General features: G+C 46.0%; 2 protein-coding genes across 4 annotated transcripts in view; both read right to left on the reverse strand.

The window, feature by feature from the left end:
- Positions 1-3,539, reverse strand: part of RAD18 (RAD18 E3 ubiquitin protein ligase) — a 103,878-nt gene extending 100,339 nt beyond the window's left edge. Inside the window, exon 1 of the mRNA XM_012471044.2 lies at positions 3,402-3,539. Coding sequence (XP_012326467.2) covers positions 3,402-3,452 — 51 coding nt within the window. The 5' untranslated portion in view covers positions 3,453-3,539. The remainder of the gene's footprint in view (positions 1-3,401) is intronic.
- Positions 3,540-20,123: 16,584 nt separating this feature from the next.
- SRGAP3 (SLIT-ROBO Rho GTPase activating protein 3) overlaps positions 20,124-27,610 on the reverse strand; it is a 255,614-nt gene continuing 248,127 nt past the window's right edge. For 2 of the 3 annotated variants that reach the window (XM_012471183.2, XM_012471176.2), the window contains exon 22: positions 20,124-25,864. In XM_012471183.2, coding sequence (XP_012326606.2) covers positions 25,451-25,864 — 414 coding nt within the window. In that variant the 3' untranslated portion in view covers positions 20,124-25,450. The remainder of the gene's footprint in view (positions 25,865-27,610) is intronic. The other variant, XM_021675291.2, reaches the window with a different exon arrangement.

A 27,610-nucleotide genomic window follows, 5' to 3' on the forward strand; every position in this document is an offset into this window, starting at 1 on the left:
AAAAAAAGGAGGAAGTTCTCCTTTGCAATGGTATGAAAAGATTGCCAAGATAAGTGAAAAAAGGAAATAAGGTACTGACAGCACATATGCTATGCTACTGTTTGTTTAAAAGGGAAGGGTGAATAAGAATGTATTCTAATAAGCCTAGCATGGTGGCTCTTGCCTGTAATCCGAGCACTTTGGGAGGCCACGGCAGGAGAATTGCTTGAATCCAGGAATTCGAGACCAGCCTGAGCAAAATAGCAAAAATCCGTGTCTATAAAAAAATGTAAAAATTAGTTGGATATGATGGCGCATGCCTGTAGTCCCAGCTACTCAGGAGGCTAAGGCAGAAGGAACACTTTAGTCCAGGAGTTCAAGGCAGCAAGCAGCCTGGGTGACGGTGAGACCCTATCTCAAAAAAAAAAAAAAAGTATCTATTTTCATCAGAAATATAAAGAAATTATGAGAAGATAATAATAAATAATGATCAGGGCCAGGAACACGGTAAGAAGGAGACTTTTACTTTTCACTTTATGTGTATCCTGAACCAAGTGAACCTATTACCTGAATTTTAAAAATTTAAACAAAAAAAAGACTAATGTTGCCAACAGTCCATATGATGAAATATTATGCAACCATTAAAAAACATGCTTTCAAAGAATAATTAATGCCACAGGAAAATAAAAATCAGAAAATAAATCTATGCCAATAATACATAATAATGGCAACTCTGTAGTTTAATCTTCATGGCAATCTTATGAAGTCCACAGCATCAGTACCCCAATTTTAAAAACAAAGCCTACAGAGTTCCTAAGTTGGCTGGATCAAACCCAAGAAGTTGACTCCACAATGATCCCAAATTTTAAATGCATAAAAACCGAAGGAAAATAAGGTAAAATGTTAAACACTAGTTTTCTGGGTGGTAGGATTACGGATGATTTTCTTTTTCGCCTTTATGTTACTCTGAATTTTAATTTTTTTCTACTGCGTACAACTGTTACATTTACAATATGCCAAAAACAGTAAATTTTTGCTAAAGTAAAACCAGGAAAATAATAAAATGCAAAAATATTCCATCATTGCGGATGGTAAGCTGTCAGACACAAAAATCTAGAGGGTTAATGTTCAAGATCAATTAAGAGCAGAGGCAGGCCCAGAAGCCGGAAATGGTCTATCATATCACTCTTTCTTATATATGCCATCCTCTTCGGAGGAGTAATGATTCTGAAAGATCTGCAGAGCATGATTTGTGGAAGTTGACACTACATAAGATGAGTTATTTCTGGTTCAAATTTCTGGTCATGTCTCTCCAAGACAGTAACATGCATATCACATGTGCCTCAACCAACCACACAAAAAACGATGCCTGAATAGAGAGTGGTCAGCAGACACCCCAAAATGTCTTTAGTTTAGAGAGAGAGAAAGTGAAAGGGAGAAGTAGAAAATGGGTGGAAAAACATAGTAATTACAAAAATACTTAAGTTTTTGGGGTTACAGATCCCTTTGAAAATTAGATGAAAACTATGGACTCTATTCTCAGAATAACATATATACGAAAATTTTACAAATAACTTGAGACTCCAAAGTCTTTCTATGGATCCTAAGTTAGGAACCATGCATTCTGAGTCAGACTTCTATTAGAAGTAACTTTAGTCAGATCCACTTCTGGGATCTGATAGTTCTTTGTCCCTGGAAGAGTTCAAGCAAAAATTAGGTGAGAAATTGGCAGATATTTTAAAAAAGAGTTTAAAATACTGAAGGAGGCTGGTTTTCAAACCTTAAGATTCTATGATTCTAATGTGAGCAAAAAATATGGGCTCAATCAACTCTCTGGTTGAACAATCACTGAACACTCTGTGGTACCAAACTCTATATTCAGTGCTGTGGTGAGATACCAAAGTCAGAGAAGACATGGAACCTGCCTCTAAAGAACACTGAAATTGTGGGAATATGTAAAATATGCTTAAATCTACAAAGCAGGAGCTTTACAAGTTACAGAGTTCTTTCGCTTTCCTTATCCAAGTCAAGCTTCATGACAACAAATTAAAAGGGGAGAGAAGCACTTAGCACAGTGCTAATAATAATAATAAAATATATTCATTGAATGCTTACTACATTCCAGATACTTTCAATCAAGCAGCAAATAATACTTGAGCACCCACTTTCTGTCAGGTACTGCATTAAGCATGAAGAATAAGCCTGCAGAATCTGCACCCACATACATGAACTCATTTATTTAATCAACCCTATGAACTGTTTATTTTTGTCTCTAATTTATAGTTGAAGAAATTCAGGCTCAGAGAGGTTAAGTTACTAACTGAAGGTCACACAGCTAAGAGGCAGAGACGAGATTTCACCCAGGACTATTAGAATTCAAATCTGTGCTCTTTTCCACGGCATCTTTGTGCCAAGCCCATCACAACTTCGAAACTACCGCTTTCCTGGATCCTTTCACAATATCAGCTTCTCATCATGCAGATATCTCAAGTCCCCAAGACCTCTAGATATCACGGATGACAGCAGGAAGAACAAGGCCTTATACTTATTTTAGCCTTCACTTAATTCTAAAGTCAACTTTATGAGCCAGTGGGACAGATACTATAATCCCCAAGACTACAAAACTGAGAAAGAGAAAAAGTCTATCTTAGCCACTGTCAGAAACGAAAATAATCACAGAGCAAAAAGAAACACCAAGCAACTGACTTTTAGCCAGCACGGCAAAGTGCATCTGCTCATGAGCAAATCCAGGGCCCACCACTACTGTAAATGGAAACTGGTTTGCCTTGCCAAAACAGAAAGTGGCGACAAAAACAAGTGTTATTTAACTGAAATAATTCGATGCAATGAAAGATTACTGCTGAGCTTGATCTCTGTTTAAAAGACAGAGGGATGAGCAGTTGTTAGAGAAGAGTCAGGACGTGTGAGGGGGGAGCTAGGGCAGTATGTCAGTACAAACCAGCACTAGGTTTACTGAGAATAATCAGAAGAAGAGCCTGTAAAGGAGACTACCTGCTTGGCTACGTGATTACACGTTATTTGATAAAGTGTCCACCCAAAATCATGTCCGGTGTCACTGTTTAATGCTTGACACAAGTAAGCTTTCAGTAAAGGTTAGCTGACGATGTCATTGTTTAGAACAGCTGTTTTTCTCCACGTTATTGTCCGGATTGGATCGCAGAATATCTGGTTCCATAAGACTGTCAACCTCAGCTCACCAGGCTTGTCCTTCTCACTTATCAAAGGAGTAAACTGAGACCCAGAGCCACGCGGTCGGCCAGTGACAGAGCAGAGCCGGGTACTATGGCCCAGTGCGACGCTCGCGCCTCATCCTTTCTCCTCAAGGCGAGGACATCCTCCTCAAAGGGAGGGACCGCCCCCCGCAGGCATCCGGGAGCCCCCAACCTCCCCGAAGCACTCACCTTCATAACTGCCAGGCCCGGAGGCCACCGAGGCTCAGTTAGGGAGTCCATGGTCGCTCCTGAAGATGCTGGGGTCTTCCACCCAACTAGCCTCCGGCGCTCCAATACCACTCGAAATTCCCCGCGCTATCGCATTACGTCACAACCCGCGACGCGCCTGAGGCGGGCGCGGAAGTTGTAGTAGGATGTGGGCGGGGCGCCGCTGACCGTGCTTGTACTGCGCCTGCGCTAGGCTATATCCGCTACTTTATCTCTCACATTTTACAACACTGGGTGGTAGGTGTTATCATTGTCAATTTACACGAGAGGAAACTACTTCCGAAAAAGTGGATAGAGTTTCGAGTCAGATTCGAAACAGGACCTCTGGGCTTTAAATAGGAGCTCTTGCTTTTATTCATATTAAAATTTTAATGTACAGTTTTTATTTTTCTTAAGAGAGAAGCACCATTAACTTGGCATATAGCCTTCCAAATATTTCCTATGCAAATTGGCAAAGATTCTTGGATTGACTAAACTTTAGTCAGGCTCCTGAACCTTCTCCTAGGCCAATCTGTGTACTTCCTGATAAAATCCAGTTTCAGCAAAGAACTCTGCTAAATCAAGTTAGCAATATCCCCACCCTTGAATCCTTACCCTTGATATTCCCACCAAGTTAGCAAGAATCTAGGAAGGGACATTTCTGAATCCATATAGGCTCATGGCAAAATCCGAATATCCCACAATAAAAACTAGAAACAAGCTATCTGTGAAAATGCTTTGCGATGTGTGGATTCATCTCACAGTTGAAACCTTTGTTTTGATTCAGCAGGTTGGAAACACTCTTTTTGTAGGATCTAGGAAGGGACATTTTGGAGCCCATTGAGGCTTAAGATGAAAAACACGCCCCACGTGGTCCATGCACTGATTCATTTCACAAATATTTTCTGAATGCTTACAACGGGCCAGGCACTTGAGCTTTCTTGGGAAGCAGGCAGAGATTAGACTGTTATGGCCATCTTACAGATGAGGACACTGAGGCTCAGAGAGCTTAAGACTTCACTTCTCTGAGTTCTCTTCATAAGAACCCTCTAGCCTCTTAGCCAAAGCTGTATTCAAATGATTTTTCCCAGCTTGCACCCAAATACTTATTGGGCAATAATATTAATACTAATAGCATTTAGAGAAAGGACTTTAGTATCCATTACAGTAATAGCTGGCATTTATTAGGCATATGTATGCAAAGCATCATTCTAAGTTTTTTACACATATGCACTTATTTGACTTATTCACAGGGCACCCTGCTGGTAGTGGAAGATGAAAGATTTGAACTCAGACAGTCTGGCTCAAGAGTCCATATTAACTACTACAGAATATTCTCATAAGACCTTCATCATGAGAACTGAGTCTTAGGTAAAGGAACTCATATAAACCACAGTTTGTCAGTGGCATTATCCAGGATGGAACCTAGGTCTTTTAACCTCAAACCAGAAGAAATCACCCACTGATACTTTTTTGAGAAACAGTTAAGCAAACCAAGTCAAGGAGCAGAGCCAGGTCTGAGAATCTCAGGTTGTTGGACCTAGTGGAACTCCCAAAAGGAAGATGAGGAATGGAGGTTTACGGTGCCAACCCCCGCCCCCACGCTTTGTATCAGCCAATCATAGAACGGCATTCAAATGCATGCCAGGCTAAGCTGAGCTGGAAGGAGTTGGATAGTTCTGGATGCAGGGGGAGTAGGGTCTTGGAGAGATAAGGGAAAAGCATCTAAGACCAGGTCCGTGGCTTGAGTGAACCCGTGATTATTTTTTCACAATACTAGTTGGACAAGGTAATTAGGTTTTTCTTTTCCTTTCTTTTTCTTTTTTCTTTTCTTTTCTTTTCTTTTTTTTTTTTTTTTGAGACGGAATCTCACACTGTTGCCCAGGCTGTAGTGCAGTGGCGCAATCTCGGCTCACTGCAATCTCCACCTCCTAGGTTCAAGCAATTCTCCTGCCTCAGCCTACCGAGTAGCTGGGACTACAGGCGTGCGCCACCATACCCAGCTAATTTTTTTGCATTTTTAGTAGAGACGGGGTTTCACCATGTTGGCCAGGATAGTCTCGATCTCCTGACCTCATGATCCGCCCACCATGGCCTCCCAAAGTGCTGGGATTACAGGTGTGAGTCACCGCGCCTAGCCCAATAATTAGGTTTAAGGTGACAAATGGCTGGAAAGTTGAGAGAGGAAGAGAGAGGAGATGAGAAAAAAGAAAGAATGGGGAAGGAGAAAGGGAGAGAGAAAAGACAGGGACAGAAATGTACTCTTTGCATTCAACCATGGAGACAGATTTGGAAGGAGGCAGTACTTGCCTTGGTCCTGGGGCCAAAATTTATCTCCCTATCTATGGAGAGCCTCCAGGACAGGACCCGGTGCCATTCATCTCTGAGTGTCTGCCAATAGCTGCTGGGTGAGGCTGAATGAATGGATGAATCAGTGACTCAGCCCACATTCCCATAAATCTTTTCCTCCCAGGCTAAACATTTATCTTCCTGCCATCTTCAGCAGCACCCAGGGAGATAGATCCCATCAAGCCCACCTCTGGGTCCAGGAAGGAAACTTCAAGAACACAAGCTCACATTGAGCTCAGGAAAAGGCATTTGTCTTGGGTGTTTATCCAACCCTGGGAGCCATTCTTCTCTTAACAAGCTGCTGTTTGTATGGACTTTCTCCTTCTGTTCTATCAATAAAGATATTCCTTATTCAGGACTAAAAACAAAATGTTCCGTGTAAAATAAAAGCAGGCTAGTGTTCAGTGGAACCTTCTGTGGCACACAGCACACAGTAAGGATCCAGAATAGGGTGGCCAGATAAAACACAAGTTGCTCAGTAAATTTGAATTTCAGAGGAACAGCAAACAACATTTAGTGTAAATCTGTCCCAAAAATTGCATACAACATACTTATATTAACCAATTATTGGTTGTTTACTTGAAATTCTAATATTTAACTGGGTGTCCTGTATTTTTATTTGCCAAATCTGACAACCCTAATTAGGGAAACATTCTCCCAACTGAGTGTGGGGCCTGCTCTGGATTAAGCTGGGGATGTTCTGTGGCCCCTGAGCTCCTTTCCACGTTCTCTTCATCCTTTTCCTCTCTGTCCAGCACTCTCTCTTCCTTAGGCCCCATCTTCCTCATTCTAGTTATGGGAAAGGGGATATTAAAGGACCTCCCTCCCTTCCTTCCTTCTTTCCCTTCTTCCCTCCTTCCTCCCTTCCTTCTTTTCTTTCTTCCTTCCTCCCTGCCTCCATCTCTCCCTTCCTCCATTCATTTAAAAAAATGTTTATTAAGCTCCTCCCCACTTGTGCCAGGTGCTAGACTACAGAAGTGAACAAGATAGATGTGGTCTCTGCTCTCCAGGAGCTGGCACCCTGGGGGTGAGCATGGAACCAGGACCAAAAAAAGAGATTATGTAAGAAAATGAGTAAGATAATTGCATAAAAGAGTAATTGATTTAAAAAAAACAATAAAAGAGGGTGATGAAATAGACAGAAGAGGGGACACTGTAAGTTGGATGACCCTGGAGGCTCCTTCTGAGGAAGTGACATATGTGCAGAGACCCAGCTGATAAGAGAGAAGCAGCTGTGCAAAGACCCAAAGACCCCAGAAGTGGAGATTTCCATGCCTTAGTAAAAAGTTGAGATTTTAATCCATGTTAACTTGGGCAAGTTATTCACCTCTCTGTGCTTCAATTTTCTCATCCGTAAAATGGAGATAATATTAGTATTTGCCTTATAGGGATGTTGGGAAAGTTAAGGGAGTTATTGTAAGTAGAATGCCCCGAAGGGTGCCTGGAAACTACTTAAGCCCTGTGTGAGTATCAGCTGTCATTAGTATTATGTTGCTATAAGCACATGGGGAAGCCCTTAGAGGCTTTCAGCAAGGGTGTGATTTACATTTTCCAAAGGTAAATGCTGGGTGAAGAAAGGATCGTACAGTAGAAGGTGACAGGGACTGAACGTGAGCGGGGCAGTCCAGAGGAGGTGAAAGTGCTGTGGACTCCAGTTGCAGGAAGCAGGCCCTGCTTTGACCCTGTGACCAGGCCCCTATCTTGATTCCTCCCAGACACGGACCCTGCCTTATTCTCTCCCTCCCAGCCGTGGGCCAGCTGGGTCTTATTTACACTGACTGACTGTGCCCATCACCCCCTCCACCTGCCTGTTAGACCACCATCATCTCTGGGAGCTTCTCCCTGAGGCCAGCTACCTGTCTATCACCAAAGCCTCTTCTTAGGAGGAGTCCCAACCCCTCCTATTGTTTCCTTCAACAAGTGTTCACTGAGCACCTACTATACGCCCAGTCAGAAGTGACAAGTACACTAGAGACAGAGGAATGTCCGGTCCAAGTCAAGGTCTGCAGATAGGAAGAGCTTTGAGATCAGAGAGGAAGAACTTTAAGGAAGTGAACTGTATTAGGACTTTTTGGTTCAAAGTGCTGAATTAGAAAGGCAACTCAAAATGGCCTAAGCAAGAAAGGCAGTATGTTAGCTCATGTAACTGAAAAGTCCTGAGGTAGGTATTCAGGTGTGGCCTGATCCAGGTGGTCTCTCTTCTTCCCTCTCAATCACTCTTTTTTTTTTTTTTTAGGTGGCGTCTCACTCTGTCTCCCATGCTGGAGTGCAGTGGTGTGATCTCAGAACACTAGAACCTTCACCTCCCAGATTCAAGGGATTCTCCCGCCTCAACCACCTGAGTAGCTGGGACTACAGGCACGTACCACCACGCCCAGCTAATTTTTGTATTTTTAGTAGAGACGGCATTTCACCATATTGGTCGGGTTGGTCTTGAAGTCCTGACTTCGTGATCTGCCTGCCTGGGCCTTCCAAAGTGCTGGGATTACAGGCGTGAGCCACCACACCCGGCCACAATCACTCTTTCTTAATGTCTTGTATCTTCTTCCCTCACTGTGGGCTCAATGCTCATGCAGACTCCCCCCATGAGAGGCAAACAAGGCTCCAGAAGCTCCAGGCCTGTATTATGTTAGGACGGCTGCCACGGCAGAAATGAGGGACCTCATTCCCAACAGTTCCCAGCAGACGTTCCAGGACCAACTCTCATTGGCCAGAATTGGGTCACATGCACATCCTTGAACCAATCACTGTGCCTCAGATTATCTAAGTATGAGTTTGGGAATGGGAGTGATTCCCCAAGTGAACAACAGGGTGTCACATACAGAAAAAGAGGGTAAGCAGGTTGCAAAAATGCTTATAAATTCTTCCCCTGCCTATCCACACCTCGTTTCCACGAGACTCCTTCCAGCAACAGGTAGGTCCGTGGCTCCACTCCTTGAATCTGGGGTTGATCTTGTGACTTGCTTCGGCCAACAGGACATTAACAAAGGTGACCCAAGCAGAGGCTTGTGCACAAATAGCCACCATGTGAATAAGCCCCAGCTTGTGATCTTCCTGTGTGATGAGAGACAGGGGGCCAAGTCATCCTTGTCACCCCAGCCAACATCAAGCCACCTACAATACATGAGTGAGGTCATCCTAGACTATCCAGCCCCAGCCAAAGCACCTGCTTACTGCAGAGATCAGCTCAGCCAGCCCTGGCCAGAAAACTACTCAACATACCCATGGGATCGATCACGGCAAATAATAAGTGTTTATTCTCTTAAGCCACTAAGTCTGGACATGGGTTGTTCCACAGCAGTGGCTTACTCATGCAGTGATTAAAAACCACAGTGACCCTGTGCAGGAGTCTTCCACTTGCTTGGAGCCTGGCTCGGGAGCCCCCAGATACAGAGTGGCTGGAGCCCCACTCCTTCATCTTTCCCAGAACCAACTCCCAGCATCCTCTCCTGCTCTGTTAGACCCCCGTGCCTGACTCTGCTCTGCTTCCGTTCTGGTGCATAATTCCGATTACAGGTGCCAGGGGCAAGCCCGTGCAACTCCTCCTGCCTCCATAGGCTCCTAGCCATTCCTCCTTGCTAAGAAGCAGCCACCAACCTGCAACAATTTGAAGGGTGTGTAGCTGAGTTCCGTGCCAGAAAAATCTCTCCCACCCTCTCTCATGGCTCTCTGGACAGCCCCAGTTTTTTGGTTGTTAAAGGTTAGTTGGATTCCCAGAGCCCCATAGGAGAGATGACTGCTCCTCTGGGGGAGTGAAAGCAGGTTACACCTCTTATGTTACAGCACAAACACACTAATGGTAACTGTAACTGTTTAGTCTCCCCTCACTAAACCATGAACCAGGAGACAGAACCAGCCTTCCTCATCCCAACTCCTCTGTGCCCTAGAACAGCCATGAGTGACCTGGAAGACACCACAAATGAGGCAGGGACCCAACACATGTTCTCTGAGTAAGTCACCCGGACACCAAACACATACCTGGGGCCTGGGGCCTGGGGCCTGGGGCCCTGGGGCATAGGAGTGCCAGGGCTCAGGGAGCCAAGCAAGGAACCATTGAAAGGAGACACAATTGTCACCAATCAATATACTTCACAGCAACTAAGGGAACATGATTTAGAGTCACAGACAGAAATCTGAATCCATGCTCTGTCACTTACCATCTGATCTCAGCTAAGACACTCATTTCTCTGAGCCTTGTTTTTCCTGTTTGGTAAGATTAAAATAATAATGCCTAACTTAGAGGGCTCTTATAAGGTTCAGGTCTTTTATCAAAGGCTAGAAAGCACCTAGCAGAGTGCCTGTCACATGGTAAATGGCTGTGTATGGCAGTGGGAGTTATAGTTATTATTATTCTCATCACTAATAAATATGTTGACCAGAAGGTACAGAGGTTAAGAGCGCCAACTCTGCAGTCAGACTGCCTGGGTCCAAATCTCAGCTGTTCCACTTACCGTATGTGAAGTGTGGTCTCTAAATACCATCCCCACTAAAAGGTATCAGGGCTTCTTAGAGAAATGTTTGGTTTTAGGTCTGGCAGGGCAGGTACAAGATGAGCCTAGAACATCTTATTGTGCCCCTAAAGAAAACTAGTAGATGTAAGAGACAGCTTGAACTTGCTCCTACGTACTTAAGCAATAAAAAGTACATTGATTGCAACAGATTGAAAGGCACTGGATGTAAGTTACATCCAGAAACTTACAATTAATCTCAGTAAAACAAACGAAAGCCTTCATTTACTGTCATGTTTAGAGAAATACTAGCTCTTGTGAATAAGTATTCCATTAATAGCTAAAACATATAGAAGGAATGATAAAATTAGAAACTTACCATTTTGCAGATTCTAATGATATTGTTTCAGGCGATGATCACCAATGGGTGATCAAACAATTGTGAGAGTGGTTCTTGGGGAACTGGATATGTATCAGGTCCCAAAATTATCAGGCCAACAAGTTCACTTGTGGCTCACAGAGAAAGATGAGGATGAACCCACTTGAACTCCTTCATCAAGTTTTTTATACCTAAAAGTGGGCACCAAGCAGTGGGCGCCTCCCGAAGTGATGCAACATGAAGTACCTAGAAAGCGTACTCTCCAAAAATGGTGAAACTAATCAAACGTTGAGATCCAACTTGCCGTTTAAAAGACATATAGAGTAGGATCAGGTGTGGTGGCTCATGCCTATAATCCCAGCGCTTTGGGAGGCTTAATTTTATCCCAGGAGTTCGAGACCAGCCTGGGTAACACACACTAGGCTCAGGTATATGTTTGGTGTCTTTCCAGGTCACTCACCCAGGGAACATGTGCTAGATACCTGCTACACTCATGGTGTCTTTCCAGGTCACTCACAGCTGTGCTAGGGCACAGAAGAGTTGGGATGAGACTTGTCCCTCACCCCAGTCTCTACAAAAACAAAAAAAATACAAAAAGTTAATCAGTCATGATGGTGCACACCTGTAGTCCCAGCTACTCAGAAGGCTGAAGTGGTAAAATCACCTAAGCCCAGAAAGGCAAGGCTGCAGTGAGCCGTGATTGCACCACTGCACTCCAGCCTGGGCAACGAAATGACACCCTATCTCAAAAAAATAAATAGACTAAAATAAAAAACATACAGCAGTGGACAGCAACCAGTGAACTGACAACTCAAGGAAGCAGTCAGGCAAACACTGGTTGTGTGGAATTTCACCAGAAAACAAGCTCAACGAGTGGTGACGGGGCATACTCTAGAAAAATTAAAAGATGACACTCATTAGACCGGAGGTTGATTTGAACAAAGCAACCTTTAAAAGACATTTTTGGAAAAATCAAGGAAAATGGAATGTGGATTAGGTAACGTATTTTATTGAGAAATTGTCATTAGTTTTATTCGGTGTGGTCATGGGATTGTCTTCATTATGCAGGAAAATGTCATTTTTAGAGACGTGCTGATATGTTTCAGGGTAAAATGTCATGGTGTTAGTGATTTTTTTGAAATTCAAAAAAGAGGCAAGGCAAATTCATAAAAATGTGAATAATTTTTAAAACTAAATGATATACATAATGGGTTGGTTAACTATGTTATTCTCTGTATTCTGTACATTTGAAATTTTTGATAATAAAAATTAGAGGCTGCTTACCCGCCCTGCCATCTTACAAATGACCACATGAGGGCAGCAGAGTATCAGGCTGAATGTGGGCTCACGCTTTGAGAGGGAAATGCAGACGAGCGATCACCCCACTTATGCATAATTTACTTCTCATCCTTTCTTCTAACCCATCATTTAGTGAGCATTCTGCAGGGCCCTATGCTGGGCCTATAGGATACAAAATGTCGAATTCACCCAATCCAAGCTCCTGCAGCCACATGTGTAATTTACGTCTGTGTCTGGAGGCCAAGGAAGGGGTGGTGACCAGGAACCTCTGTCCCACTGGGTCTACCAGAAACACAGGTGTCTCTACGTTTGGCATCACGGGAGTGGAGATCTTGGCCATGTATGTTGGAAACAAAGAAATCAATGTGGGGAATGGAGAGAGCTTGCCACTCACGCTGTGTGAGTTACGTGCATTGGGGTTTACCACTTATCCCCTGTGATCTTGGGAAAGTTACTTTACCTCTCTGAACCTCACAGGACTAATAGTAGTTTATATCTTATAGCTTTCCTGTTGCAAGAGAATAAGATCGTCTATAAAAATTGCTTAGAACAGTGCCTAGCACATAGTAAGTGCTCAAAATGAATATATTTACCTATCTATATGGAGAAAATGGTGAATGTAGCTTTGGGACTGGGGCACTGGAATCACGACTCTCCAAAAGGCAAGATGACAATTATAGCAGCTACATTTCTTGAGGGTTCTCTGTGCCAGATGCTGTCCCAACAGCAAGCCTACAAGGCAGGGCTGTTACTTTCCCTACTTTAGAGATGAGAAAACAGAAGTGTTGAAGAAGTTTCCTGAGGTCTTTCAATGGGAAAGGCAGGAAGCCGGGATTTAAACCCAGGCAGCCTGGCTTTGGAGTTCTCATTCATATCCACCAGGGTCGTTGTACTCCTTTTTGGGGATCGGTGCTGTGGAAAGACAAAACATTTACGTGGAGATAGAGATGTCGTCCTGCAGGCAACTGGGGCCTGTGTACTGGGGAAGGGATGAGAGAATGTCCAACATCATGCTACGAATGTGTTTCTCAAGAGTGTCCTCTGCAGACTGGAGCTCTTGATAAGCTCACTGGGCTTTGCCTGCTCAACATCTTCCTTCCTTTCCTCTCTTTCTCCCTCTTCCATCCCTCCTTCCCTTCTCTTTCTCTCTCTCTCCTTTCTTTCTCTTTCTTTTTCTTTCCCTCCCTCCCTCCTTTCTCGCTCTCTCTCTCCCCCCTCTCTCCTTTCTTTCTTTTCTTTTTCTGTCTCCCTCCCTCCTTCCCTCCCTCCCTTCCTCCCTTCCTTCCTTCCTTCCTCTTTCTCACTCTGTTGCTCGCATTAGAGGGCAGTGGTGAGATCATGGCTCACTGCAGCCTAAAACTCCTGGGCTCAAGTGAGATCCTCCTACCTCAGCCTCCCAAGTAGCAGGAATTACAGGCTCATGATACCATGCCTAGCTCATTGAGTGTGGGTGTGTGTGTGTGTGTAGTGACAGAGTCTCACTGCATTACCTGGACTGTTCTCAAATTCCTACCCTCAAGTGTTCTCAAATCCCTCCCTGGCCTCCCAAAGTGCTGGGATTACAGGAGCGAGTCGCCACACCTGGCCCCAGCATCATTCTTCCAATAATAGAACTCATCTCTTCCTTTTGGGAAACGGCCCTTACCCTGCTCTCAATCATGTGGTCAGGCAGGGCTGATCCCAAACTCTGGCTCAAGACTGGGCAAGTAACCAGATCTGGTCAATGATAGTAAGACCCACCCTCCTTTCAGTGATTGGTTCATGGTAAGCATGTGACTCAAGCAAGGCCAATCAGAGGCAATCCTGGGACTCTCATTCATTGGGAAAGAGAGAAAGTTTTTTCTACTGGTGTAGCTAAGTACTAGGACACAAGCCTAGAACTGCTTTGGGCCATCTTTGCCATCACTTGGGAAGAGTCAGCCTGAGAGTGCAGTGTGAAGGAATGCAGAGCTGAGAAGTGGAGCGACTCAAACCCGTTGACATCCTTGGAATACTTGGGCCCAGCCTGCCTGAATTCATTTTTATCTCTGAACTTTTCCTACAGATGGGGCAAAAAGCATGCCTTGTGATACAAACCAGGCTAAGTTGGGTTGTTGTCACTTGTAACTAACTAAGTCCTTAATACGTTTCTTGACATCATGGTATAAAGCAAAAGAGCTACGCTATTCATCAGAAGATTAACGACCTCTAAGCACCAGTCTAGGTTCAGTTACAATAACTGGCAAATGAAGAAGGAAAATCTTGTTCCAGAACAAGGAACAAGGATGACAGAACTCTGTGAGTTGCCTGGGAAGAGAGGTCTGCAACTGTACGGCATGCAGGGGCCACTGATCTCCATATTGGGAAGAATTTGAATCAGCCCCTCAGTGGGTTAGATGGACTATGTGTGCATGACTGGATGGAGAATGAAAGCAGAGCTGGAAGTCCAGAAACAACACTGAATAAGGACACTCAAGGCCCAGAAACACTAATAATAATACTTCCTCTGGCTGAGCCTGGTGTCTCACACCTGTAATCCCAGCACTTTGGGAGGCCGAGGTGGGCAGATCACTTGAGGTCAGGAGTTCGAGACCAGCCTGGCCAACATGGTGAAACTTCGTCTCTATTAAAAATACAAACAATTAGCTGGGTATGGGGATGGTCGCCTGTAATCCCAGCTATTTGGGAGGCTGAGGCAGGAGAATTGCTTGAACCTGGGAGGTGGAGGTTGCAGTAAGCCGAATTGTGCTGGATTGCGCCACTGCACTCCAGCCTGGGTGACAAAGCGAGACTCTGTCTCAAAAAATAATAATAATGATAATAATACTTCCTCCTCCTGCATCAGCCCTCAGATAAAGAGAAGCAGGTTCCCTGTAACCTGGAATTCATGACACAGCATGGTGGCCCCATGCAGCACTTTAATCCTCAACTATCACCCAAGCCTTCCATTGTTAAGAAGTGGCTGTAGTCCAGAGCCAGAGATGATGAATTATTATTATTATTACTATTTTTAGACAAGGTCTCACTCTGTCACCCACGCTAGAGGGCAGTGGCACAATCCTGGCTCACTGCAGCCTTAAATTTCTGGCCTCAAGTGATCATCTTGCCTCTGCCTCCCAAGTAGCTGGGACTACAGGCATGCCCTACCACACCTAGCTAATTTTTTGTTTTTATTTTTTTAGTAGAGATAAGATCTCACTCTGTTGACCAGGCTGGTCTCAAACTCCTGGCCTCAAGAGATCCTCCTGACTTGGTCTCCCAAAGTGCTGAGATTACAGGCGTGAGCCACCATACCCAGCCATTAATTTTTTAACAATAATAAGTAGAATCAAGTAATGCCCCTATTGCAACCTTCCAAGGGCTTCTCATTGTTCTTAGAATAACTTCAAAATGGTCACCCTGGTTCAAAAGGCCCTGTCTGTGTTCTTCCAGACAGCTGTTCTCACACCTGTCACCCCCTCAGCTCCAGCCATGTGGCCTTCTCCATTCTTCTCTTGTGCCAAGCTCTTTCTCACCATGTGCCTGCCAGGTCAGCCCTTGGCATGGTGGGCTCCTTCTCAGACTTTTCCCAGTTTAAGCTCCCGTCCTCAGAGAGGCCTTCTCAACCTCTCACTCTAAAGCAGATTTCAGTATTCTTCCTCCCCACACCCTGGGCGCTTCTGACTTTGTGGTTGTCATCATCTGTATCCAGCATTTGGCCATAAACTCCATTGGGATCTTGGTCTGCTTGGCTCATGGCTGCATCCCCAGTACCCAGAACAACACTTGGCACATAGCAGGTTTCAAGACTTTGTTAAATGAGGGAATGACCCCCTGAGATGTGACTTTGTTTAGCTACCAAGCCCACCTCAGTGAGAAATGGCATTTGCCCCCAGTTGTGGTTGAATGCTCATTTCATCCATAAATAATTATTGAGTACCTGCTATGTGCTAGTAGTAGCTAGACACCCTACTACCATCTGGAGACTGTATGGACACGATAGACAAAAGCTCAGATTTACATTCTGGGCTGGGGGAGACAGACAACACATAAGAGAAAAAATGAATTCCAGTGATGATAAGGGCAATGAAAAGAAGAAAACATATTAACCTGATGGTGACTGCTCTAAGCAAGGAAGTCAGGGGAGGCGTCTCTGAGGCAATGAAGAGTTGTTGGGAGATCTGATGCCAGGTTCTCTGAGTGTCAGAGGAAGGTCCCAGGCCTTTTTAGCCACCCACAAATCCCAGCCTGGGGTCCGGTATGGAGCCGGCTCTGGGCCTCCAGTGTGAGGCTGACCTGCTTTCTGGGGTGGCTGAAAAGGCCTGGGAAATTCTTGTCCTCTCTCTGCCTCTCCTTTGCATCTATTTAAACACAAAGTTCCACTCACTGCCCAAAGGAAAACTGCCACGTCTGCTGCTTCTAGGGGCAGTAGTGGAGGTGCGTTGAAGAGGATGAGAGGTGTGGGGGGTTAGAGGTTCTGGGGGGGTCTCTTATTCCTACCTCACCCCCATCCTTCTCCACAACCCTCCACTGCTAAAGCTCCTCTTAAGGCTACTCCAAGACCATGCCTTGCTGCTCACACTGAGGGAGTAGCGGGGTCCTTTCTAGACCTCCCTGCTTAGGGGTGGAGGCAACTTGTCTGGCAGGTTGTTCCTAGGAGGCCTTTCCCCAACCCCTACACACCTCTTTCTCTAGGGAATTTCCCAACATAAAATGCTCACTTGTGTTAGAGGCAGGGCCTGACCCTTGGCTGCAGCCTGGGACAGGATGGCCTGGTGGCACCTTGTATCCATCCTTGCTCCTTCGCTGGGGGCTGTGTGAGCAGCCAGTGACCACCCACCCCACCATAGCGCCCCCCATGCCAAGGGGGCACAAGGACCCTCTGGGTGAGGTATCTTGGGTCAAACACTCCCAGTTCAGCAGAGCTCTCTGTTTCAGATCACACCCAGTGTGCTGCCTCATCCTCAGGCCTAAGAGAGAGACTGAAGATCCAGCTCCACAGAGTGACACTGCCTAGTTCTCAACTTTAGCTCTGTGATGCCTGAGTGGTGTGTCCTGTGGTAAGTTACTTGGCCTCTGCACTATTTCCTCATAGGTTAAGCTGGAGTAACATTATACCTGCTTCAAAGGGTGGTTGAGAGGACTAATGAGTTGGCCTTTATATGTGAAGGGGCTTAGAACACAGTGAGTGCTCAAACAGATTGGCTATTATCATTCTGTCCACTTTTTCCCCTTTTTTTTTTAGACAGAGTCTTGCTCTGTCACCCAGTCTGGAGTACAGTGGTGCAATTTCAGCTCACTGCAACCTCTACCCACTGGGTTCAAGTGATTCTCCTGCCTCAGCCTCCTAAGTAGCTGGGACTGCAGGCACCACCACACCTGGCTAAGTTTTCTGTTTTTTATAAAGACGGGGTTTCTCCATGTTGACCAGACTGGTCTCGAGCTCCTGACCTCAAACGATCCCCCTGCCTCAGCCTCCCAAAGTGCTGGAATTACAGGCATGAGCCTCTTTTTCCTTTTAATTAAAATAAACAGAAATCCCACTCAAGTTACACCAAGTAAGGAGGGGTTGAATGTAAGGTCTCCCAGTGAGGAACAGGCACTGGGGCAGGCGCCCAACTGGTGGTTCTGGCTCCCTCTGGGGACTGGATAGCTTTGCTCTTGAAGCCTTTGAGCCCCACTATTGGCTTTGCCCATTGGCTTTGTCATTGTGCTCACAGAGTCTCGTCCCTAGTGATTCAGCCTCCATATGGTACAGAAGGGCCACCTCTCTGCCTCTGACCTCCTTGTCATTGTAGCCTCTCATCTTCTACTCCTCCTGCTAACAGGGCCTGCCATTTTGTTACTTCGGGTCAAGCTTCCCAAGAAAGGTCATCTGCAGGTCCAGCTTTGCCAAGGGCCATGATTACTAACCAATCTACCATCAACTGCTATTGCATCAGCTGCCATCCTTGGGTCAATCCCATGGAGCCAGGGGATGGGGTAGCACAATACCAAATGTGGCCATCAAGGGAGCTTCCTTTAGAAAGCAGAGGGCGTGTGGTGGAGGTGGTTGCCCTCCCCCATGTGTGCTTCTGCAGCCTTCAGCCAAGGCACTAGGTGAGCCCTCATAGCTGGAGAAAATAAGAGCCAAGGCACTAGGGGAGCCCTCAGGCTGGAGGCTCAGACCTCCCTGCAGCCAGGCATTTGGGGGCCACAGAATCCTGGCTGGCCTGAAAGAGCTTGAAGTCCCTGCACTTAAACTCCCTGAGGGTCAGTCTTCTCATTCATTAACCAGGGATGCTAGCAGTATCTGCCTCCACAAGTTGTTTGTCAGGATTCAATGAGGCAAGGCATGTGAAGTGCCTGGCAATGTGTCAACATACAGTATGCACTTGATGGATATTAACTTTATTATTGTGAAGTTAACCTAGAGTCAAAGGACAAGGACAAAATTTTAGCATATTTGCATGAGCATTTTTCGAGTGTATCAGTTAGCTATTGCTGCATAGCTAACGACCCTAAAACTGACAGACTGAAAACCATCGCCATTTATTAATTTTCATGGGCAGCCCCACAATCTCCTTTGGGCAACTTGTATTCTTCCCTGATGCAAAGTCTTGGTGGGGTTGACACCACCCTTGAAAATAGTTTCTTAGGCCGCTTTGTCTATTTCATCCCCTTGGTCTGCCTTTGGGATAAACCTGTGGCTTAATTCTGGTCAGTGAAAATCAGCCCCAAGACTACTGAAGCTGAGGAGGTGCAGGTAGTGAAGCTTCAGCAGCCACTGGGCAACCACAAAATATCAGACAAGTTGTGCGAGCATAAAGTCAACCCGGAGAGCTGAGCAGAGCCAACCTGAAAGAAGAGAACTGCACCCCAGAGACAATACTCACTTCCTCACATCATCCCGGGTTTGAAGCCATTCCTAGTCTGCAGTTTCCACTCATGTGAGCCAATAAATTCTCTTTTGCTTAGGGCGGTTAGGATTGAATAGTTTTTCATTTGCAAACAAAAAACTCCTAAACAGATGTGACCAGAAAATGGACAATCCAGTAATGGACTGTGCTTTGTGGCTGACAAAATAGTTAAGCAGCTAAAATCTTCCTTTTGTGCCTCTGTCGGTTAGAGACACTGTTCTATTAAGCACTGAGTCAAAGTCAGTCTTAGAATTCTAGAGTGATCATTTTGTGCAATTAGACTGTATGCAACTTGAGGGTAGGAACTGGGGCTCATCCATCTGTGCCCCCAGCAGCTAACTTGGGGCAAGTTACATAAAAAGGTGCTTCATACATATTTGTTGAATGAATGAAAGGCTCCTGATTTGAAGCTCTCAAATGTGTACTGTTGCTATGAGCAAGTAAACAGATTACGGAACACATACGAAGTTTAGCCTCTTAGAAGGTTAGTGGTTTGGGTGTGTCCCCCAAATGTATGTGTTGGAAAGTTAATACTCAGTGCAACAGTGTTGGGAGAGGGCACCTAATAAGAGGTAACTGGTTCATGAGGTTCCACCCTCATGTATCGATTAACGTCATTGCACGGGAGTGGGATTTTTATCATGAGAGAAGGTTACAAAAGAGTCTGCCCCCTCATACTGTCTCTTTTGCCCTTCTGCCTTCCACCATGAGATGACGCTAGCCAGATGCTACTGTCACGCTCTTGGACTTTCCAGACTCCAGAACCATGAGCCAAATAAACTGTTTTTCTTTATGAATTACCCTGTCTGTGCTATTCTGTTACAGCAACAGAAAATAGACTAAGACAGTTTCATAGCAGAGGAGTGTGGAATTAGCAAGAGACCAACATTGAGTGATGAGTGTTTTCAGTGGGAATGAGTCACTGAGACTGCAAAGAGACTCTTGCATGAAGATCCAGCAGAGGTTTCATCAGAAAGGACAAGTCCTGGAGTATTCCTTGACTGCAGCAAGCAGCAAGCGACCTTCATCATGAAATCCTGCCCCTAATCCTGTTGTAATGAGTACAATGCTCAAATGAGAGGCAGTATGACAAACTTATAAAGAGCATGGCTTTGGAGTTAGGCAGACTGAATTCAAATTCTGTCTTCTCCACTTCCTAGCTTAACCTTGGGCAAGCTGTTTAGCCTCTCAGAGCCTCCGTTTCCTCTGCAGGACAGAGTATAATAATGATACTTACCTTCAATGATGTATTGAGAATTAAATGAGAAAATACAGGTAAAGGGTTTAATCTAGTGGGTGGGACAGAAATAAGTGATCAATAAACAGTTCACAAACACACACCACTAAAAACAAAAGTCCAAGAGGCTGTATGACGTTTATAGACAATGAACACCAAAATGTTGCATGTGCCTTGGTGTATTAGTACCCAGTGACTTCTGATAATTTATCCTAAACTTCTGAAGACACTCTCTGCAGACAACAGCTACAACTTCCAACTTGCCTTTGCTTTGACATTTCCAAACCCCATTTCCCCAGCAGTCATCCTACAGTTACCTTCTTCAGTTAGTTCTACAATGGAAGCAGTCCTTCTTGCAACCTTGACCTTCACCTTGTTGGATTTGAGCTAATGGACATTGCAAAGGTGGTTCCTCAGGGAAGCAGGCAGACAGTGTGGACTGGAAGATGGGGACTCTTCCCAGGACCTCTCCACCCCTGACATGGCACCTCACCCTTTCAAAAACCACTGGAGCATGTTTGAGAAAAGTTAAGCTGTTTTATTTCACAGGATAGCTCCACGTCAAACCAGCAGGCACCATCAGAATACGCGACAGAGGATCCAATCAGACACTCTATAGGACGGGCGTTTGGTCGTAAGGTAGAGAAAGGATATCCAGAAGAGGGCAACATTTATCATCACGTGGGGACAGGCAACCAGCAATTTCCTAGGGTGGTTTTGGTTTGTTTTTCCTGTCACAATTTGGGGAGGAAGGAAACCAAAGGAAACGAAATAGACCAGCCACTCTGAAGCAATCAGAATCAAACCTATTGCCAAACCATGTAAACAGTCACACTGCCGGGAACAAGGGCCTGGGCAGAAACCCCAGCCAAGATCTACTTCCGTCTAAGGAAGGAAAAGTGCACTCTGGTTGTTCTGGTTCAAGGAACAGCTTTGTTATTTGCCGGGGACAGTTCACACAGAAAGGAGGTGTCAACAAGGGGGCAGCGATGGCCACATGGCCAGTCCCAGAAGGACAGCGGGACACTGGCAGATCAATCTCAGGGAGGCCAGGAGGGCTTGGACCTGACAGTAAAGTCCCTTCTCTCAGCTCCCCTGGGCAGCTTGGGATATGTGGGGAATGCTCTATGTGGCTGCTCAGAGGAGAGGAGACCCCAGAGAACCGGGGAAGTTGACATGAAACGTCAGCATTAGCTCTGCACAGCAGAAAATCAGCTCAGCAACACCTCAACTCACCCCTTTCTGCCTTTCCTCCCTGCCACCACCCCCACTCCCAGCCCATCAGGGGCCACCCCCATGGTTGTGAGCCAGCCACTCTTCTTTCCAGGTTTCTCAGGAGGATGAGGCATTTGCTCTACTGTGGAACCATCTGGATGCATGAAAAGTTAGAAATAGAAAGACTGAGAGGAAGAACTGTTACCCGAGTCCTCGTGTTTTTCCATTAGCTGTGTACATGCACTGAGTGCCACATCACGACCAGGTCATGAGAAGTCCTCCGCATGCGTGCATCCTGAATGACAAAGAAATATACCCAACAAGGCACTCCAAGGGACTCCAGCAGAGAAGAAAGCCCCACGTAAAGGCCCCTTCCCACACTGGCTCCCCTTCGTGTACCACAAACCAGTTTTAAGTGTTTATAAGGCAGATCTCTGAACTGCTGGTTCCAGCCGATAGCCAAAATATGGCTCAATTTCCCTGTGTCTCTTCCCACTCAGATTTCTTCATTGAATAGAAACCTTTCATCCCTTGGGAATCCATTTCTCTCCTGACCCCTGGCCTGGCGACTTCAGAGAAAAGACTCCCAAGTCTAATTCCCAAGCCCACAATTCCCTCCAGTTGTGCACTCTGTCCGGGGTTCAAAAGGCGCTTCAAGGTGAGAAATCGTTAGCACTGAAACAAGGAAAGGCAAGAATTTTTCATAGAATCCCACAGCTCAGAGCAGCTCTTTAAGAGGAAAAGGGAATAAAAGGGGAGAGGGCGAGTGGGGTAGGAAGCACAGCTTGTTCTCAAATTTATCCAGAAAGCTCTTTAGCGGCAGCTGGGCCATGAGGCCCAGGAAACTAGACCAGGAATTAATTGTCTTTGGTCAGTTTTAAATGAACAACTTGCTGGTTCATACCTAAAATAGACTGAACATCGGTTATACGTAAAGACAAAAGGCTTGACCTCAGGATAAGTCGAAGGTTAAGAAATCATTCCATGAAGCAAAAAAATAAAAATTAAAAATGCCCGTTATCAACTAACTGATCAGTACGGCTTTCAATAATGGTGATGAACAGGTAGGTAAACACCACTTCCCCTTGTACAATTGGTTATATTGAAGACTACTAACTAGGTTACTACATTTCCCCCACACGCACTGTACAGTTAGGTTTCTGGTATTTGTTTTTACATTGATCTATCTACTAGGTGCAAAGATTTGGTGAGTGGCATTGGCTAAAATTTAATTGTAGCCTTTTTTAAAATTACAATTTCACATTTTAACAGTTACTTTCCAGCATTTAAGCAAATACAGCAATATATAGTGGACTAAAACAGGCAGGAGTCAGAGAAAGCCAATGTTCAGTGAACGTTGATGGGACTGAGTGCTGTGGAGGGTGACTGAGACATGCATAGTGCCAGATGAGGAAGTGGGAACAGGGAAGGGGGCGGGGAAGTATTTTCCCACTTGGCCTGCATCAGGGCTCAGATTTGGGGCTGGATGAGCGGGGAGATGTCTGCCATCTGTGTGTGTGCATCCCTAAATATGAACTCATCAGCCATTTCCCAATGGAAAAAAAATAAGTGCTTGAAGAAAACAGCTAAGGCTCTGCCTTCAGAAAATTCAGTGAAAGGCAGATCCATTTTCAGTAAGAAAAAAACCAAAATCAGTCAATTCAGAGAAAAATCCACACGGTCTGATTGGTCTTATGTATATCAGGCAACAGATTTGTCTACTCCGATTGTTGCCTTTCATCTGATAGTTGTGGCAGAGATTGCTATATTTTGCCTGGGAGGCTACTGGATTTAGGATCTGGGAGTATCTTAAGGGTAGAAATCAGAAGTCTTGTGTCCTGACTGGATAGCATAGTGTCCAGCATGCAAACACATGACTTTAAGAGCCTGAGACAGTCTCTGCTCTTAGCCAGTTGTCAAATCTTGGGCAGGTCAAAGCATAGCCCAAGGCCTTACTCTCTTAAGCTGTAAAATGGCAATATCTTTCTGTGCTCCAAGGCAGAGGGCCTTTCCTATACAGGAGTTAAAGAGAAGGGTTCATACTAGGCCAAACAAGGGAGGTCAACTTTGACACTGGCCTCTCCCTGAGATCCTTTCTTTGTTCCTTTCCTGATGCTCCTTTTCACTGTGGGGTGTCAAGCCCAGTCCTTCAGACAAGGTAGAATGGCTTTACCCTCTTAACATGTCCAGGTGCCAGTGACTTAATTAGGTCCCTCCTTTTGGGTGTATTTACCTTTTTGTGGGGGAACAGAGGAAAGGGCACCGCTTAATCCAATGGACTGAAATGCTAATGGAATCCAGGGCTCTTATTAAGATGGTAGGAAAATTCCACTGCTCACTTCTGAAATGCCATTGAGAGGTTTCAAAAAGAAGGGCTGGAGGGTTCTCATCTAAGACTTACCTTACTAATGATAATCACAAGAGCATTGTATTGATTCAGTGCTTTCCAGTGTACACAGCTTGCTCACTGCCAGTTCACCTTTAGTATCCTATTTTATGAGCAGAAAAGCCAGGCTTGATTAGGTGGAGTGCCAAACCCTAAGTCACAAGGCTCCTAAGTGCTCAGGGCTGGGACTCAGACTCTGGGCTTTTTGATTCAAAACTTCAATCGCCTTGAGAGAGAGGAAGCTTGGGAAGAGTAGGGAAGAGCCTCTGGGTCTGGCAGGAGCGGGTAAGTAACAGTGGCCCACAGGGCACACAGATTCGCCCTGTGCCATTTCATTATCCAGAAACAGCTCATCTCTGGAAGTGATCAGAAGAGGAGGTAAAAAAGAATCAAAGGAGAGCGACCCGGAAGGGCTTCACTCAGCCGAGAGGCAAAGGCCTTGCTGTTACACGTGAAGATCATGCACCCATTCCTATCACCACATTTTCATCTACACTAAATGTTCTGGAGGGAGTGGGTGAAGAAGGGAAGGGAAGCTATGCCACTTGTATTAACTCAACCGACAGTGTCCTCTAGGACAGAAAGTGCCAAGGACTGCCCCTCCCTGGCCCCAGTCTGAACTGGGCGCTTACGGCTCATGCGTTTCATGCAAGACGGCACCAGCCACAGTGCGTCACAGCCTGATTTAAAATGAAACGATGTGACTCAAAGCCTCCTTGCCTGTTTAGTTCCAAATCTGACACAGTATAATTAGTAGAACCAGGAAAAGAAAAAATTAAATATTTTGAAAATGATGTAAGTTAAACCTCTATAGTTACCACAGATTTATTCCTACAGCGTTTCTAGGTTTTGAAGTATTCCACACCACTGTGTTTTTATTTTTCCCTTTTTCCCAACCACATGTAATACTGTGCTACGATGGGGCCGAGGTTCTCACTATCCCCCGCCTCTACACACAAACACAAGGATGTGGTGGTCAGGGGTCTTCTTGCCAACTTCCTCCCATGCCTTCGGGGGTACAGTTGGCCTTTGGCCTCCGGGTGGAAGGGCAGGGTCTCTGGGGTAGACGGACGTGGGGATTTTCTATGAAGGGTTCCCCACCTCTGGGAGCAGCCTGCTTGGGGGTACTGCCTGCCCCACCCTTCCTTGAGGGGCAGACTGTTCTGGAAGGCCACGACTTCTGAAGACAGTGGGAGACTGTTTTTGTTTGTGTTTTTCTGCAGGTTAGTGGTATATTGCTTCATTTGCAGTTACTATGGGCCTCTAAGTTCTCCCAGAAAAGTCCCTGCAAATCCCACCAAATAACTCGGCGGGAGATGTTTGGTGGCATGGGTCTGAGGTAAATCTAAGTTTCATAAAAAGAAAAAGGAGATACTATATACACTTAGTATGTGTGTGTCCAGATCTAGTATATGTATATAGATGCATAAATATATATATATACACACACCTACAGACACATACATACATATACATGTGTATATATGCACACGTCGATATACACACACATATAGGTATGTAGACAGAATGTCGAGAGAGGAAGTTTCCAGTGACGATATGCGGGAGAAGCCACGTCGCATGTCGCCTCGATGTTAGGAGATGCTGTGGTTGGGGCTGCCGGGGCTGCCGGAGCTCCGGCACTCCTCTGGACGTCTTGCGGACACGCGAGAAGTCTGTGGGATTCCCATGGCTGGATGTGAGCTGCAGCCAGCGCCTACCTCAGCTCTGCACAGACACACCCTCCCAGGCTGACCTCTGCCCTCCAAGGCCAGGGTCACTGGGAAGCACGTGGAAGCCACAGAGGCCACCCTGGGCCGTGGCGAGCCACAGTGGGCCATGACGGGGCGGCCCATCCTGCAGGTCACATGGTGCCCGACTTGTCCGCTGAGCTGTTGGGGAACATCTTCTCGGTGGGTGTCACGGCTGGGCTGCCCACGCCTGAGCTGCTGCTGCTGCTGGACCGGTGCTGGACCACCGGCCGCACAGGCCGCATGGGGGGCGGGCGCAGCTGGGCACCCGCCAGGCGGGCAGACAGGGCTGGCTTGAAGGTGGTCATCATCTCGGTGGAGGAGCTGCTGCTGCGGCGCATGGCGGCATCAGGGTCGCGGATGACGATGGTGTGAAGGGGGCTGGCGGGCTCCGAGCTGATGGGGCCTGGGGGGTTCTTCAGGGGTTCCAGGGTGTCCAGCACCACATCTGGCGCCTGCTTGACCGTGTTCTGCCTCTCGAGTTCCCGCAACTCGTGCAGAGCTGTGCTCATGGTCTTCTCGATGTCCTGGGGACAGAGGGAGCTGGGGTCAGCAGCGTCTGGAGGCCTGGAGCCAGGTCCTTCCTGTCTGTTAAGCAGCTTCCTTTCTTAGGGAGGTTCCCCAGAAGCCTCACGGCAGGGATGGAGGTTAAGTCCTCAGGGTGTCTTATAACACATGAGAACCAATGTGGCTATCCCCTGCATACTGCCTTGCACAGGAAGTAGATTTAATAAGGGCAGGTCAGACTACTGATAAAGAGGGCAGGCTCTGGAGTCAGACAGACACGGATTCAAATCCTGGCCTTGCCACTTCCTTGCTATGTGACCTTATGCAAGTTCCCTCACCCCTCTGAGCCTCCAGAATCCTCATTTGTAAATGGCAGATAATTATAATATGGACCTCAGGGAGTTGATAAGTGCATTAAACGATACAGTCCCTGTGAAGAGACTGGCCTGACCCCTGGCACAGAGTAAGCACTCAAAAATAAAAATGACAATAACAGTAGCACTAATAGCTAACACTGAGCACCAATCCAAACCCTGTCCCCTAATAATTCATTTAATTCTCACACTTCTAAGGTAGGATCCACCTTTATGCTCATGTCACACATGAGGAAACTGAAGCTCAGACTGGTTAAGTAATTTGCCCCAGGTCACACAGCTAAGTAGCAGCATAGCCCAAGTCTGAACCCAGTCAGTTCAGTATTTTTTTTAATCCTTGCTCACAAAAAATTACTTGGAGATTATGTACCAGAATGTTCACAGTGCTCATCTCAGAATAGAGGGACTGCTACTCTCTTCTCTGTATTATAATCAGAAAATTTCGTTCTTTTAAAAAGTGGAAAATTTAACAGGTGAGAAAAATCTCCTTCTGCCTACATAATTCCTGAGGATGTTATAATATCTGAGCGCTCATCAGGAGGAGAGCACTCTGAAGGACTCAGAGAGAGAGACCCCCTCCTCCATCCACCCAGAGCAGCCTGGGCTCACCATGCCAGCTTCCCTCAGCTCCCATCCCCTCATGCTCAAGGCGGTGTAGTAGCTGGGAGGCAGCATTTAGCCAGGAGCCCATGGATAGGGCACAGGGCCCCAGAATTTTGAGTAAAAAGATTCTGTGGCCAGTTGCTGGCTGTGTGACCCTAGGCAAGTCTTGATCACTCCACACCATATTTTGTTCACCTATTACAATCCCAGAAGTTTACTGTGAAGATGGGCTGAGATAATGGATGTGATGAAGTTTTGCAAACTGCCAGACGGTGGTTTTCAAAATGCTTCTAGCCCAAGAACCCTGCGGGTTCCCATGACTGTTGACAGGGATGCCTCCACATCCAACAGACATGAGAGGACCTGCTCTGGCTCAGCCAGGTCAGAGCCCAGCTGGCTTGGCCATTGAGGGCATCGTGACGGATACTGCCTAAACCACCACTGGTAGGTGCTATGCATAACCTCATGGAGCAATGATGACTGTTAAGACAGGCTTGCTTTATTGCAAATCCTAAAAAAATATGTATGAGTCTGTTGAAATGGATGGAGTGGGAGCCTGGAAATGCTGGGGCCGGCCCCTTTCTCCACCCTGGTCTTTTACATTCTCTCCTTCTCCTGTCTGCAGGTGGCTTCCTGCCTGCCCCAGGCCCCATGGTAGGCTTCAATCTGGCTTGGGTCAGGGCCCCAAACTCTTGCTTCCCTCATTGTCACAGCCTATCCTTTTTGTTAGGGGACTATGGATGTCTGGCTAATGGCTAATATTAGCTTGTATGCCTCTCCAGAATGTTT

Source organism: Aotus nancymaae, unplaced genomic scaffold, assembly GCF_030222135.1.
Source record: "Aotus nancymaae isolate 86718 unplaced genomic scaffold, 86718_ANA_hifiasm-v0.15.2.pri h1tg000046l, whole genome shotgun sequence".
Lineage (NCBI taxonomy): Eukaryota > Metazoa > Chordata > Mammalia > Primates > Aotidae > Aotus > Aotus nancymaae.